Genomic DNA, 15,670 nt, shown 5'->3' on the forward strand with positions numbered 1-15,670 from the left:
ACCTATCTTGTTGTTTCTGACTACTTTTCCAGATATGTAGAGATCCTACATTTATCTGTTACAACAGCTGACCAAGTAATAAAAAAGCTGAAAGCTGTTTTTGCTAGATTCGGTATTCCCGACACCATTCATAGTGATAATGGACCACAGTTTACTTGTGAAACTTTCAAAGCATTCAGTGAGGAGTTTGGCTTTGAACATATTACATCCAGTCCGCATCACCCATCCGGAAACGGACATGCGGAGAGGGCGGTGCAGACGGCGAAGAGAATATTGCAACAAAAAGACCCATTGCTGGCTCTCATGAGTTTCAGTACTTTAACCAATGTCACGGAGCATGAGAACTATCCACTCTGCGGCCAGGTGACAACGTTTTGGTGAAAATCGACTCGGAAAAGCGATGGTCTGAGCCGGCTGTGGTGCAGGAAAGTGCCACTCCCCGCGCCTATGTGATCCAGTCTCCCTCTGGAGGAGGACAGAAGCAGAGGAACCGCAGACATTTGCAGATTCTACCACGAGAGTCTGTGGCAGATCAATCTACAGACCCGGAGACTCAGCCAGGGTTAGAGGAGAAATGTGAACATGCACTGAGCATGCCTGATCAACAACAGAAGCAGCCACAAACTCAGACTGTTACAAGAGCTGGGAGAGTGTGCAAACGGTTGAATCTGTAGAAAGGAAGGTTTAAGTGCATCTGGTAGTTACTTAAGTGTTTCAGTATGCTGTTCAGACACGATGTACCACTTTTGGTTCTTATTAGGAAAAAAAAAAAGGGTTTATATGGAATAGACAATGCAGCATGAGATGTCACAATATGCTGAGTTAGAGTTTTACAGCGGGCCATTATGGGGTGTATGAAGAAAAAAAAAGATTGTGAAAAGGAAGGAACTGACAGAAGGGGTTGTTCTGTGTTATAGTTAAGTTAGAGTGAAAAGGGGGAGGTGTCAAGGAAGTATGCAATAGAGAGGGATGTCATGTATCACTGAGGATCTTTGGGGGAGTAGACATCAGCTAGAGGGAGGAGAGCTTCATTACTGTTCATGTATTGTTTGTTAATAAAAACCAAGTAATAGAAAAGACGGAGGGTACTTCATTACTTGACAATCAAGACCTCAATGGCCTGTATAGCTGAAAGTATGCTGGACTTATTAAGTGCCAAAAAAGGGTGGAAGATCCCATAATAATAATAATAATAATAATAATAATAAATAAAGAACAAGAGAGCATAGTGTGGATGCTTGACAGCATCCACACAATTAATGATCACAGAAGGTAGCTAAGGTAGTCGGTAGTACACCGATATTCTCTGTTGACTTCTGCCTTTCTCCACTGAGGTCGCTGGCGGACTCGCCATATTATCTAAAACCAATACACGAAGTAGAAGCAACAGCCAATCAGAGGTCAGCGTCTGCGGTCCTGAGCCTGCGCGTTCGAGGAAAAATAATTTTGTTGATATGTCTGCCGTAGGGTTTTAATGAATATTTTTGCGGGATTTAGTGTTTCAGGAAGACTGTACGCCCGCGGCCTGGTCTGATGGAAAACTCCAGAGACTTGGTGAGTTCTGGGCCCTGTCTGTCCGGGGGGAGCCCACATTACCCTCCTTTGTAGTGGTTGTGATAGCGGTTCACAGCAGTGTTAAATACTGGTTCAAAGCGGTCGCTGACAGGATATTATGGCAAAACTCCATTAAGAAATGTGTCACTTTTGCGTTCTCTTGCTCTTCGGCAAAATTATATACAAAATTTAAATTACATTTAAAGAGCTAATTTAAGCAGTAGATATACATTTTTATTCAGCTTGTTTATATTGTTTGTATTGTGTAGTTCTTAAATCAGTCAAAGCTAAGTTAGCCTTTTATAATTGCGTCCCACAGTCTCCTTCAAGAACTCTACTGAAAAAACATGTGATATTAGCTTTCCGTGCTCGTTGACGAGGACACATTTCTCATTGACAAACTTTTCAAATTGTTTATTACATTGGAATAGACAACATTTTATTCGGCGTGTCTGCACTTCTCCAAACAACTTTTCGTTCAGTGAACAGGCTCTTTGTTTTTGTTTCCCACTGCATCCCCATCACCACAGTACTGGACAGCGGCGACTGGCGAGGTGACCATAATTGACAGACCGAGGTGCATTTAAAATGGGCCGAATTTAACGATGGCGTTAGTTGATTCACAAACATTCTTGAGCTTTGTTATACGGGCTTCATGTCGTTCTTCAATCAAAGAAAGCTGAAATTGACTGAATTCTGAAGGTCATTTGGTGCCTAGTGTTCTCGGACTGACTCAGTCACCAGTTGTGCCTACTGAGTCTCTCTCCATATATTGTCAGTCAGCCTCTCTCTCCCTCTCTGTCTCTCACTGCACTGCAGTGGTGCTGGCAGCAGGTTATAGCCTACAGCTCTAAAGTCAGTGATGCAAAACAGATTGCAACAACTGTGACTGTGTGTATTTACTGTACACACTGAAACTCAGATGATTGTCCTATAATTAGTTTGTTGAACAAGTTGGAATAAAGGTCCATTAGATTCTGATAGTGCCGTTTATGTCACCTTGACTCTGTATGCGTCTTCCTATGGATAATTCAATTCAGTTTCAATTCATCTTATTTGTATAGCGCCAACTCACAACAATTGTCTCATGGCACTTTACTTAATCAGGTTTAGTTGTTACACTTTTATAAGGAAAACCCAACAAATCCCAGATACAGATGAATACGTCCTGGATCCAGCATTATGCCCTCTGTAGTATATAAATATCAACCTGACTTTCAGATTCTATACCATTAAATGGACAGATGTTTATGCTACTTAAAGGTCTGGCATTTTTTATTTAAAGAGATTAGAGGTCCCAGTCCAGAAAACCATACAAAAATAACCTGGATAGTCAAAATATAGATGCTTATAAGGGCAAAACACTACAAATGATGTAAGGCAGTGCTGAGAAAAATAGCTGAGGATGGAAATACCCAAGGTATGTAGTTACATGCCTGTTAAAACTACCTCTAAAGCCATGAATGTTCCGAGGAGCACAGTGGCCTCAGAAACTATGACATGGAATAATTTTGGAGCCATCAGGACTCGACAAATGTGCATTCATTATAGCAGAAATAAATCCACCTTCGCTAACTTTTTAAAAAGTTATTGTGGCTGATGTTAATAAGCCAATCATCTGCAAACTATACACATCTTGAGACGAGATGTGTCAGAATAGAGTGTCTTACAACAATAAACAGTTTTCTTACTGTCATGGGCTCAGGGAAGTGACCAAAAGACCTGACCCTTTCCCTGAACTTTCTGACTGCATCTCCTCCATCCTCAGGTGGAGCGTCCATCCAGGAAGCGCCGGGACTCCTTTGGGATGCTGGACGGTTTGGAGGAGGATCGAAGCAGCTGCAGTACTGAGTCCAGTGGGGGAAGTGGAGCATCCAGCCCCGAGGACAGTGAGGATGAAGAGTTAGGAGAAGGAGGAAGAGGAGGAGGGGTGACTCAACTCGCCCCCTCTTCCTCCTTGACACTAATCAAGACCAATGGACAGGTTTACACCTACCCCGACGGGAAGGCAGGCATGGGTCAGTATGGCAAAGATAATCACATTTTTAGACCTTTATGTTGACAATGAAGTTTAAAGATTACTGAAAAAGGTTAAATAGTAAATTTGTAAATTACAGAAACTGTAATTTAATGAAGAAATGAACTAAACAGTACATCTTTCCCTCTTTTCAAGGACAGATTTATCAGACTCAGCACATCAAAAAGAACCTTAGTCAGATTTTTATTATTTATGAAAAATTATACTCTTAATCAATCTATTCATTGTGTAATTTTTATTTGAATGTTTTTGAAATTACCAACTAAAACTAAAGCTCTGTGATTTCCAGACAAGAGAGGTAACAACACTAGCCTACCTGCAGCTCCTTCACAATAAAAGCCCTTCTGCCTTGCTGTCATGAGACTTTTCACTGTGAAGCAGCAGCAGGTTCAGGTGTATTGTCTCTTTTGACTAGTGGACACACTGGTGAGAAACTGTCCTTGGTACATGTTTCTCCAAGTACTATCTTCAGTTTTTCTGTCTTTGATGATGAAGGAGTTGTTGGGACCACAGCTAGTCTTTAATTTGACATTTGTACATAAGATGAAAAGTGACTATGTTTTTCTCTCTGTTTCTCTCAGCAACATGCGAGATGTGTGGTATGGTGGGAGTCCGAGATGCTTTCTACAGTAAAACCAAACGTTTCTGCAGCGTCTCCTGCTCTAGAAGTTACTCCTCCAACTCCAAGAAGGCCAGCATCCTTGCCAGACTGCAGGTAGAAACACAGAACATCACACTGCTGCACTAAATGACAACATCATCAGTTTTACTTGTGTACTATATATTATTAAGAATAGTATGGACCACACAGTACAAACTGTCTGGACCTGAATTGTCTTAAAAGTGGCCATGGCATGTTCATTTTGCTCATTTCCAGCCATTTAATGTTTAATCTTGGGTACCTCTGGATTACTTTTACACCTATCATAACTCCAAATAGTCAAAGGAGGAACACCTGGAAAGGTGGAGGTCTGCTCTGGAAAGAAGAGGAATGAAAGTCAGTCGTACTAAGACAGAATACATGTGTATGAACGAGAGGAAGGGAAATAGAATGGTGAGGTTACAGGGGGTTGAGGTCAAGGAGGTGCAGTTTAAGTATTTGGGGTCAACAGTCCAGTGTGACGGGGAGTGTGGGAAAGAGGTGAAGAGGCGAGTGCAGATTGGAATGGGTGGAGAAAGGTGCCAGGAGCGTTGTGTGACAGAAGAGTGTCAGCAAGAATCAAAGGAAAGGTGTACAAGACAGTAGTGAGACCAGCTATGCTGTATGGGTTAGAGACTGTAGCAGTGAGGAAAAGACAAGAGGCAGAGATGGAGGTAGCAGAGATGAGAATGTTGAGGTTCTCTTTAGGAGTGACCAGGATGGACAGGATTAGGAATGAACACATCAGAGGGACAGCTCAGGTTGGCTGTTTTGGGGACAAGGTCAGAGAGGCCAGATTGAGATGGTTTGGACATATGCAGAGGAGGGATAGTGGTTATATTGGTAGAAGGATGTTGGAGATGGAGCTGCCAGGCAAGAGGTCAAGAGGTCAAGAGGAAGGCCAAAGAGGAGATATATGGATGTGCTAAAAGAGGACATGAAGTTAATTGGTGTGAGAGCAGAGGATGCTGAAGATAAAGTTAGGTGGAAACAGATGATTTGCTGTGGTGATATTAATATCTGACACTTAACACCCACTAGGTACTTTTGTGGGGGACTGCCCCAGGACTAAATTTAGACCATAGATGCTCCGGTGGAAACGCAGGTAAAGAAACTATGTTCCACAAAAGGTGCCTGCTCCCTGGGGAAAGTTCCTCTGGTGGAAACGTGGCTTTTGCTGCTTGCTCGCTGCCTTGAATGTGACATTGTCTTCATTTCTAGAGTAGGTGTTTTTATCTGAATCCCTAGTGCACATTATGATACAGAATTTAATAACCTTCAGTTTGGTGTATTCCTCTGATTTGTTTCTGCTGTAAAATTCATTCCTTAATGCAGAGTTAATGAATACTGAGTTGGAAATAATTTAAAAAAACCTTAAAAAGTAGGCATTTTCCCCATCATCCTCAACTGACACCACTTTTATCTCTTTTGATGAAATCTGTTGGCTAAAAACATCAGGACACTTGTAATTTGGTGAGGGACTTTGAGCTGTTCTCATCTTTGTTCTGCATTTTCTTTGGGAACAGTGCAGCATGAGTGCTGTTGTTTAAATAGCTGACATAGTTAGCATGTTCTTTTCTAGCACATTCATTACAATATACTGATAGTGGTAAAAAAAAATGTATGGTACTGATTTTTTTTTTTTTTGGTCATATTGTTCAGCAGTAGTAGAACCAGAATCATCCTGTTAGTGCATATTCAGCATTTGAAATACAACCACACTATCCATAAAGATGGATGTTATAAATATTTACAGGAGGAATATTTTAAATATAAATGTAAAGCGACTAAGTCCTAGTATGGAACCTTGCAAGACACCTTTTCTATATGTTAAAAATTAGATTATTCACTTAGATCATACGCTCTTTTATTCAGGATGTAGTTTCTCAATTGTCTGTGAGCACTGTGACCAAAAACTACGGTTGCTAGTGTGTAAAGTAAAGAATGATCAGCAGTGTCAAATGTTTTGACTAAGTCAACAAAAAATACTGTGCAATGTTCTTTGTTGTCTTAAAGGGGGAATCAGGCCGGTGTCTGTCTCTCTGTGTTTTAAAGGGGAAACCTCCCACTAAGAAGGCCAAGGTTCTGCAGAAACAGCCTCTGATTACCAAACTAGCCGCTTACACTCAGCACCAAGCCAACCAGCAGAGCGGTGTCAAAAAGAGCGGTGAGTCCTTGGAACAGTTTCAGTATAGAGTCACATGCTGGTGGCACTCTATCAGACTTCATAAAAAAAAACAACCACAAATATTCAAGAGACAGCGGAGATATTCCAAGTTCATCATCCCTGTAAACTGATTTTTTTTTTCAGAGTCACAGTAGTGCAGAGATGTACAAACCATTGTGTCCAGTGTTACTGATTTTGACTTGTTGGTGAGCTGACTGATTCTTTATCAACTCTCCACCATCAAAATGGGCTCTAAATAGTTATTTATTGTTATATTATGAGACACATTCCTTGCAGAAGAGGCCCGAGTGTGAGCCAGGAGTCCCCTGATCTCTAACCTCTCTCAGACCAAGGAGAAATATATAGAAATAAAATACCCGTGAAGTTCTCTCACACCAGAAACTGGGGATTTTTAAAGTTAAGACTGACATGCTCTGTATTTTTAGAAACTTCTCCAAACTGGATGAGTTTAGTGAAACTTTTCTCTTCAAGATGTTATGTGAAAATGGTATGACAACAACAATGAAATGTGTGCACTGAAGAATGGACTGCTGGAAGTCTGAGTCACTCCCAGTAGACATTTGAACAGTGATGAAGATGCATCCAGTCGACATGAGGCATTAGGGTGACACTTTGTATAAAAGTCAGCTGTCACTGTGTAACTATTGGTTTGTTAGTTTGTTGATGTTGTGTGTTTGCTACAGTTTCTGTGGAGGTGTTTGACTGGGGTCGTTACCTTGGCGATGGAGATGTGATGGGAGCGCCAGTCAGCTGCTTCAAACACGTGGGTATAACACACATTTTCATGTGGTCACGCCTGCTCCTACGGGCTTGTTTTTATGTAACACGCCTCCATTCTGTTTTGTACAGTTCTCAGTTCAATACAACTTTATTTATGTCTGTAAGGACAGTTTATGCAACCGCTTGCTACCCACATCAGAATCAGAATCACATTTATTTGGCCAAGTATGTTTAAACACACAAGGAAATTGTCTCCGACACAGGAGCTCTCAATGTGCTCGTAGGTCAGCAAGAGAAACTGGAAAATATGTGCATTTAAAATAGGAGTGCGAATAGGAGAATAAAAAAAAAAGTGAACAATCGCTTGAATCGATTGTTAACTTTTATATGTGTGTGTTTGTACATATACACGCACACATATATACAGTATTGTTCAAAATAATAGCAGTACAATGTGACTAACCAGAATAATCCAGGTTTTTAGTATATTTTTTATTGCTACATGGCAAACAAGTTACCAGTAGGTGCAGTAGATTCTCAGAAAGCAAACAAGACCCAGCATTCATGATATGCACGCTCTTAAGGCTGTGAAATTGGGCAATTAGTTGAAAGGGGTGTGTTCAAAAAAATAGCAGTGTCTGCCGTTGACTGTACAAACACAAAACTATGTTGTACAAACGTTTTTGTTTCTAGGATTTAGCAATCCTGTGAATCACTAAACTAATATTTAGTTGTATGACCACAGTTTGTTATAACTGCTTCACATCTGTGTGGCATGGAGTCAACCAACTTGTGGCACCTTTCAGCTGTTATTACACTCCATGATTCTTTAACAACATTCCACAATTCATTTACATGTCTTGGTTTTGCTTCAGAAACAGCATTTTTGATATCACCCCACAAGTTCTCGATTGGATTAAGGTCCGGGGATTGGGCTGGCCACTCCATAACATTAATTTTGTTGGTTTGGAACCAAGACTTTGCTCGTTTACTAGTGTGTTTGGGGTCATTGTCTTGTTGAAACAACCATTTCAAGGGCATGTCCTCTTCAGCATAAGGCAACATGACCTCTTCAAGTATTTTGACATATGCAAACTGATCCATGATCCCTGGTATGCGATAAATAGGCCCAACACCATAGTAGGAGAAACATGCCCATATCATGATGCTTGCACCACCATGCTTCACTGTCTTCACTGTGTACTGTGGCTTGAATTCAGAGTTTGGGGGTCGTCTCACAAACTGTCTGTGGCCCTTGGACCCAAAAAGAACAATTTTACTCTCATCAGTCCACAAAATGTTCCTCCATTTCTCTTTAGGCCAGTTGATGTGTTCTTTGGCAAATTGTAACCTCTTCTGCACGTGCCTTTTTTTTAACAGAGGGACTTTGCGGGGGATTCTTGAAAATAGATTAGCTTCACACAGACGTCTTCTAACTGTCACAGTACTTACAGGTAACTCCAGACTGTCTTTGATCATCCTGGAGCTGATCATTGGCTGGGCCTTTGCCATTCTGGTTATTCTTCGATCCATTTTGATGGTTGTCTTCCGTTTTCTTCCACGTCTCTCTGGTTTTGCTCTCCATTTTAAGGCATTGGAGATCATTTTAGCTGAACAGCCTATAATTTTTTGCACCTCTTTATAGGTTTTCCCCTCTCCAATCAACTTTTTAATCAAAGTACGCTGTTCTTCTGAACAATGTCTTGAACGACCCATTTTCCTCAGGCTTTCAAATGCATGTTCAACAAGTGCTGGCTTCATCCTTAAATAGGGGCCACCTGATTCACACCTGTTATTTCACAAAATTGATGACCTCACTGATTGAATGCCACACTGCTATTTTTTTAACACACCCCTTTCAACTAATTGCCCAATTGCACAGCCTTAAGAGCGTGCATATCATGAATGCTGGGTCTTGTTTGCTTTCTGAGAATCTACTGCACCTACTGGTAACTTGTTTGCCATGTAGCAATAAAAAATATACTAAAAACCTGGATTATTCTGGTTAGTCACATTGTACTGCTATTATTTTGAACAATACTGTATATATACATGTTGTGGCAGCAGTATTATGTACATAGATATATTTACAGTGTGACGGCCTGGGGGAAGAAACTGTCCTTGTGTGTGTTTGTTCTGGTGCACAGTGACCTGTAATGCCATCCAAAGGGGAGGAGTTTGAACAGATTATGTTCCGGGTGTGAGGGGTCTGCAGTGATCCTCTCCCATGAGGTGTACAGGTCCTCCATGGAGGGCAGGCTGGCACTGATGATTCTTTCTGCAGTCCTGACTGTTCTCTGGAGTCTGTCTTTGTCCTGTTTGGTTGCTGAGCCAAACCAGACAGTGATGGAGGTGCAGAGAACAGACTCAGTGATTCCTCTGTAGAACTGTATCAGCAGCTCCTGAGGCAGGTCAAACTTCCTGAGCTGGTGCAGGAAGTACATCCTCTGCTGTGCCTTCTTGGTGATGGTCCTGATGTTGGACAGCGGAGTCCAGTGGTGATACTGTACTACTGAGTATGTAGTGTACTGAGTTGCGACTGCACCACCAACCTCCTGTCTATACAGACAGAGGCAACCTTCTTTCGATTTGTTGTTGTTTTACATGCGATGTAAAAGACAGCAATCAAAATTGTGTCTGTATGATTCATTATGCACGTTAAACTCCTTTTAAAATGGTGAGAGCTGTGTCAGTTGTGTTTAAAGTAGACTTTGATGACTTGGACTTGGATAACGGCGACTTGACTCAAACTATTGTTTTGTGATTGGGACTGGAACACTGGGAACTTGGGATTTGACTCGGACTCGAGGTGTAGTGTCTTGACTATACCACTGACTGACTAAGCTCCCTTATGATTTCTTTGTCACAAACAGAACTCAGAGCCCTCCTTTTTACTACAATGATCTTTAAGCAGATTTTAATTATGGTGTTCAGACTTTCTGTCCACATTTTAGTGATAATGAAGCAACATCTGTCTATGAGTTCAATCAGAGTGATTTATTGTGGTTGTCAGTGTTATTTAAATGTGTTATTTTTATAATTTTGTCATTGTTGTGTAGGTCCCGATGGGGAAGTCGTGGGGCGGCATCAGTGAAGGCGTTCGAGTCGAAGTCCCAAACACTGACAGCGGCTTGCCCATGAAGGTTTACTGGATTGCTGGCATCATTAAACTGGCTGGTACACACACAGACAAAATGGAGCTACATTTGTCTTAATACATAACATGTTTATTTAGGGAAGATGTCTGTAATATTTCCATGGGTTTATTTTCCAGATAAACTGTTATCAGGTTATTTTCTGTCTTTCAAACCTGCAGTAGTAATTATTGTCAAAAATATGCACCATCTAAATTGAAATCAGGCGACCTGCGACCTGCACAATGTGGAAATTAAATCAATTTGAAACATCTGGAAAAATGCATACTGATATTACTGGGAAATAAATATCCTTATTTCTCAGCAGTAACATCATATACTATACGTTTCTCCCTTCTTTACACCTGTTTGTGAATAGAAATTTATCATGTTTTGTGGCCAAAAATACTATTCTGTCAGAAATCACTCTCAGCTGTTGTACTACTAATTTTGAACAATTTATTCTGTACTTTTGATATGTTTACATGTTCATGTTCATTAATCCCAGTAAAACTACATTTTGACCACTTCTCTTTATTGATTTGAAATGAAACGAAATGTAATGAAACAAACAAAAACAGTCTTTACATATGAAAAAATATGCACACAATGCTGGTGTGGCATGTATGTTGATAACACATATGTACACAATGGTATCACTAATTACTACTATTAGTAAACCATTTTGTCCAGTTGTAACCAAGTGAAATCTGTGAGCAGTCATTCGCTCCATTACAGAAATTCTCTTCACCAGTCAATTCATTCACTTTCTTTCTTCAATTGTCGCTTAGTTTGGAACTAGATCAAATGTATTGTAGGTCCATCAGTGATTAAATGATCAGTTCATTGTGTAATTGTATAGCCAGCAGTGTGAGGACCAGTTTGAATTTTATACCATGGGGGTAAGGACATTTTGGCTGGTCCTCACTTTCTCAGACCCCTTCAAAGGGCAGTTTGAGGATTAAAGTTAGAATGAGGTTTAGCTTAGGGTTGGGGGTAGGTGGTTAAGGTTAGAGTAAAGGGCTAGGGGAATGCATTATGTCACTGAACATCCTCACAAAGGTAGCTATGCAAACACGTGTGTGTATATGTGTGCAGGTTTTAAGGCCTTGATGCGTTACGAAGGCTTTGACAGCGACTCCACCAGAGATTTCTGGTTGAATCTGTGCGTGCCCGACATCCACCCAGTTGGCTGGTGTGCTGCCGAAGGAAAAGCTCTGGTCCCTCCTCAGAGTAAGAAACAGAGAGGGGCTTATCTTCTGTCTGTAGAGCTTCATATAAGTGAAACATGTCATAGGAAATATGATCTGATTTTAAATATCCTTCTCTGTAGTGGTCTGTGGTCTGTCATAGTAATATTAAGTATTATTTGTATTCATCGAGTCCAAGAAGATCCTGTAATAATGAAATGAAATGTTACACGTTTGTGTGTGTGTGTGTGTGTGTGTGTGTGTGTGTGTGTTTCAGCCATCCTGCACAGGTTCACCAACTGGAAGACCTTCCTTATTAAACGACTAACAGGATCGAAAACACTGCCACCAGACTTCCCCTCCAAGGTCTCTGACACCGACAAAATGCACAGAACATATTGATTCATTTTTTTCACCATGTCCTCAAACCTTAACCTGAACTCATTTCTGTCTTCAGTCATCACTTTTTGTTGGAGCCAGTTTTGTGCCAGTGTCAAAGTATGTTTTTTTTCCCAATTTGTTGAATTATTGAAAGGATGTCATTTTGAATTTATTATTTTTGGCTCTGACAGTTAATTAGATGATGATGATGAAGATGTAACCTGTGGTAGATGGGGAGGGGGCGGGGCACAGTTTACAGTCAGTGCAGTCTTTTACCTCATTAAAATCAGCAATATGGCCATGTTTTCTGTTAAAATAAATAATCCGAAATGAAGACAGCAGTATCTGTGTCATTCGAGAAGCAGAGCCCTGTAGAGGTGGCCTCCTTTATAACAGCTGTTACAGAACAGGCCACACTTATAATAAGTGCCCACCAAACTTCCTCACTTTCTAAATCTCTCATCAACCTCCCTCAGGTGCAGGAGAGCATGCAGTTTCCCTTTAAGAAGCAGATGAGGGTGGAGGTGGTGGATAAGACTCACCTGTGTAGGACTCGGGTCGCTCTGGTCGAACAGGTGATTGAGTTCTATTTTTGTCCATTGATCATTCAAATACTGTTAAAAGACAAACACACTCACAAAGGACACGGAGGACTGCATCCTACAGGAAGTTTTTGCCGCCAGAAGAGCATAAATGGAATTTTAATATGTGCGGATGTTATTGCAGGTGATAGGCGGTCGTCTGCGGCTGGTGTATGAGGAGTGTGATGACGGGACGGACGACTTCTGGTGTCATATGTACAGCCCTTTGATCCACAGCATCGGCTGGTCTCGGTCCATCGGACACCGCTTCAAACGATCCGGTGAGTCAGCTGATTAACAGGTGGCAGGTTTGGTTTTTAGGGAGGGTCTCCAACAATGTCTGAGAAAAATATCTCGCTCTTTATCTGCAAGTAGTTCAATAACTGTATAATAAATGTGTATCTTGCTGGCGCCAGAACCCAGAACCTCCCCTTAGAGATTAAGGATAAGGATAATCACCTTTATTGGCCAAGTATGTTACAAGGAATTTGTTTCCAGTACAGAACTGAGGCAGCCATCTGCGGCGCCAACTCAACCGATTGCTCTAACCATCGGGGGCAAACAGGGGGGTTCAGTGTTTTGCCCAAGGACACGTGGACTGCAGGCACCGAGATTCAAACTTTCAACCTTCTGGTTGGGAGACGACTGCTCTACCCACCGCACCACTGTTGCCTCCCCATTAATAAAGTAATCTCTCTCTCTCCAGCTATCTGGCTGTCCAACTGATGGCCAGCTTTACATACTGTATTTGTGAAATCTGAGGAACCGTCAGATCCAGGCATTTTTAGACAACTGTTATCAGTGCCTGGATGTCCCATAGTTTTCTGCAGTTAAAAAAAACAAACAAAAAAAAACAATGAAACTCAAGTTTGTGTCCTTGTCCCCAATCAGACTTCTGAAGTTTTTCTTAATCAGCACTGAGCTCAAATAAACTATCGCTGTTGGCAGACTGAATGGTGCTTTGCCTATGGAGATGTCCCTGTACACCATGTAGACAACTTTGAATTGAAATATAGTTAAAACTAAACATTTATGCTCCATTTAACAACTTTGGCTTCTTTTGTTCAATTTTTAAAAAGAGCAAAAAGGGGTTATATTGCTACTGGGTAAGTGAACCTTGAGAGAAGGTTGCCCCCCCCCCCACTGACTTGAGTAATTGTAGCATAGTTCTTTGTACTGTAGTTCCTAAAATCTTAAACTGGTTAGGAAAGTAGTATTCTGCAGTGAGTGTGGAATTGTTCTAATTTCCTTTATTTTATACCCAGTCCCAAGAATGTTGTACAGTGGTGTGAAAAAGTGTTTGCCCCCTTACTGATTTCTTATCTTTTTGCATGTTTGTCACACTTTAATGTTTCAGATCAAACAAATTTAAATATTAGTCAAAGATAACACAAGTAAACACATCATGCAGTTTTTAAGTGAAGGTTTTTATTATTAAGGGAAAACAAAATCCAAAACTATATAGCCCTGTGTGAACAAGTGGTTGCCCCAAAAAAAAACACCTGTTCGCAATCAAGAAATCACTTAAATAGGACCTGCCTGACAAAGTGAAGTAGACCAAAAGATCCTCAAAAGCTAGACATCATGCCGAGATCCAAAGAAATTCAAAACCAAATGAGAAAGAGAATAATTGAGCTCTATCAGTTTGGAAAAGGTTATAAAGCCATTTCTAAAGCTTTGGGACTGCAGCGAACCACAGTGAGAGCCATTATCCACAAATGGCGAAAACATGGAACAGTGGAGAACCTTCCCAGGAGTGGCCGGCCGACCAAAATTACCCCAAGAGCGCAGCGACAACTCATCCAAGAGGTCACAAAAGACCCCACAACAACATCCAAAGAACTGCAGGCCTCACTTGCCTCAGTTAAGGTGAGTGTTCATGACTCCACCATAAGAAAGAGACTGGGCAAAAATGGTTTGCATGGCAGAGTTCCAAGACGAAAACCACTGCTGAGCAAAAAGAACATAAAGGCTCGTCTCAGTTTTGCCAGAAAACATCTTGATGATCCCCAAGACTTTTGGGATAATACTCTGTGGACAGACGAGACAAAAGTTGAACTTTTTGGAAGGTGTGTGTCCCATTATGTGTGGTGTAAAAGTAACACCGCATTTCAGAAAAAGAACATCATACCAACAGTAAAATATGGTGGTGGTTGTGTGATGGTCTGGGGCTGTTTTGCTGCTTCAGGCCCTGGAAGACTTGCTGTGATAAATGGAACCCTGAATTCTGCTGTGTACCAAAATATCCTGAAGGAGAATGTCCGGCCATCCGTTTGTGACCTCAAGCTGAAGCGAACTTGGGTTCTGCAGCAGGACAATGATCCAAAGCACACCAGCAAGTCCACTTCTGAATGGCTGAAGAAAAACAAAATGAAGACTTTGGAGTGGCCTAGTCAAAGTCCTGACCTGAATCCAATTGAGATGCTGTGGCATGACCTTAAAAAGGCGGTTCATGCCCGAAAACCCTCCAATGTGGCTGACTTACAACCATTCTGCCAAGATGAGTGGGCCAAAATTCCTCCACAGCGCTGTGGCAGACTCATGGCAAGTTATCGAAAACGCTTGATTGCAGTTGTTGCTGCTAAGGGTGGCCCAACCAGTTATTAGGTTTAGGGGGCAAACACTTATTCACACAGGGTTTTGTAGTTTTGGATTTTGTTTTCCCTTAATAATAAAAACCTTCATTTAAAAACTGCATGATGTGTTTACTTGTGTTATCTTTGACTAATATTTAAATTTGTTTGATGATCTGAAATATTACAGTGTGACAAACATGCAAAAAGATAAGAAATCAGTAAGGGGCAAACACTTTTTCACACCACTGTATCTCACCGACATACAGACAGGCGACAAAGGAAAGGAAAAACCAGAATTAATGAGTGGTGTCTTCCAGAATGCCCCCTTCCACAGGACACGAGTGGTCACTGAATGGTTTGATGAGTATGAAACCGAAACTGTTTGGTTTCAGATGTGTCGAAGAAGCTGGATGGTCTGGTGGACGCTCCTGGACAGCTGTTTGTGAAGGTCAGAACAATAACGTGATATACTGCTGGTTTGCTCTTGCAGAACAAAAATGTCGAGGCTACGAAACATTGTGTGTTTTACTTGACGTTACATTTCATTTCATTAGATTCGCATGTCAGACACTTTTGTCCACATATACACAAATAATGTTCAGGAGAAGCTGGGAATTGAAACTCCAATCCTATGATAAACTGGCCACCCAGTTCTCCCAGCAGAGCAA

General features: G+C 41.2%; 1 protein-coding gene across 4 annotated transcripts in view; it reads left to right on the plus strand.

Annotated features, from left to right (window-relative positions):
• The first annotated feature begins 1,396 nt into the window (after nucleotides 1-1,396).
• Nucleotides 1,397-15,670, plus strand: part of LOC109967534 (MBT domain-containing protein 1-like) — a 22,432-nt gene continuing 8,158 nt past the window's right edge. For 2 of the 4 annotated variants that reach the window (XM_020613176.1, XM_020613177.1), the window contains exons 1-11: nucleotides 1,397-1,554; nucleotides 3,323-3,572; nucleotides 4,174-4,307; nucleotides 6,249-6,399; nucleotides 7,104-7,183; nucleotides 10,200-10,317; nucleotides 11,373-11,507; nucleotides 11,742-11,830; nucleotides 12,322-12,420; nucleotides 12,572-12,707; nucleotides 15,395-15,450. In XM_020613176.1, the coding sequence (XP_020468832.1) occupies nucleotides 1,534-1,554; nucleotides 3,323-3,572; nucleotides 4,174-4,307; nucleotides 6,249-6,399; nucleotides 7,104-7,183; nucleotides 10,200-10,317; nucleotides 11,373-11,507; nucleotides 11,742-11,830; nucleotides 12,322-12,420; nucleotides 12,572-12,707; nucleotides 15,395-15,450 (1,269 nt within the window). In that variant the 5' untranslated portion in view covers nucleotides 1,397-1,533. The remainder of the gene's footprint in view (nucleotides 1,555-3,322; nucleotides 3,573-4,173; nucleotides 4,308-6,248; nucleotides 6,400-7,103; nucleotides 7,184-10,199; nucleotides 10,318-11,372; nucleotides 11,508-11,741; nucleotides 11,831-12,321; nucleotides 12,421-12,571; nucleotides 12,708-15,394; nucleotides 15,451-15,670) is intronic. The other 2 variants (XM_020613178.1, XM_020613179.1) reach the window with 1 other exon arrangement.

This window comes from Monopterus albus, unplaced genomic scaffold (assembly GCF_001952655.1).
Source record: "Monopterus albus unplaced genomic scaffold, M_albus_1.0 scaffold131.1, whole genome shotgun sequence".
Lineage (NCBI taxonomy): Eukaryota > Metazoa > Chordata > Actinopteri > Synbranchiformes > Synbranchidae > Monopterus > Monopterus albus.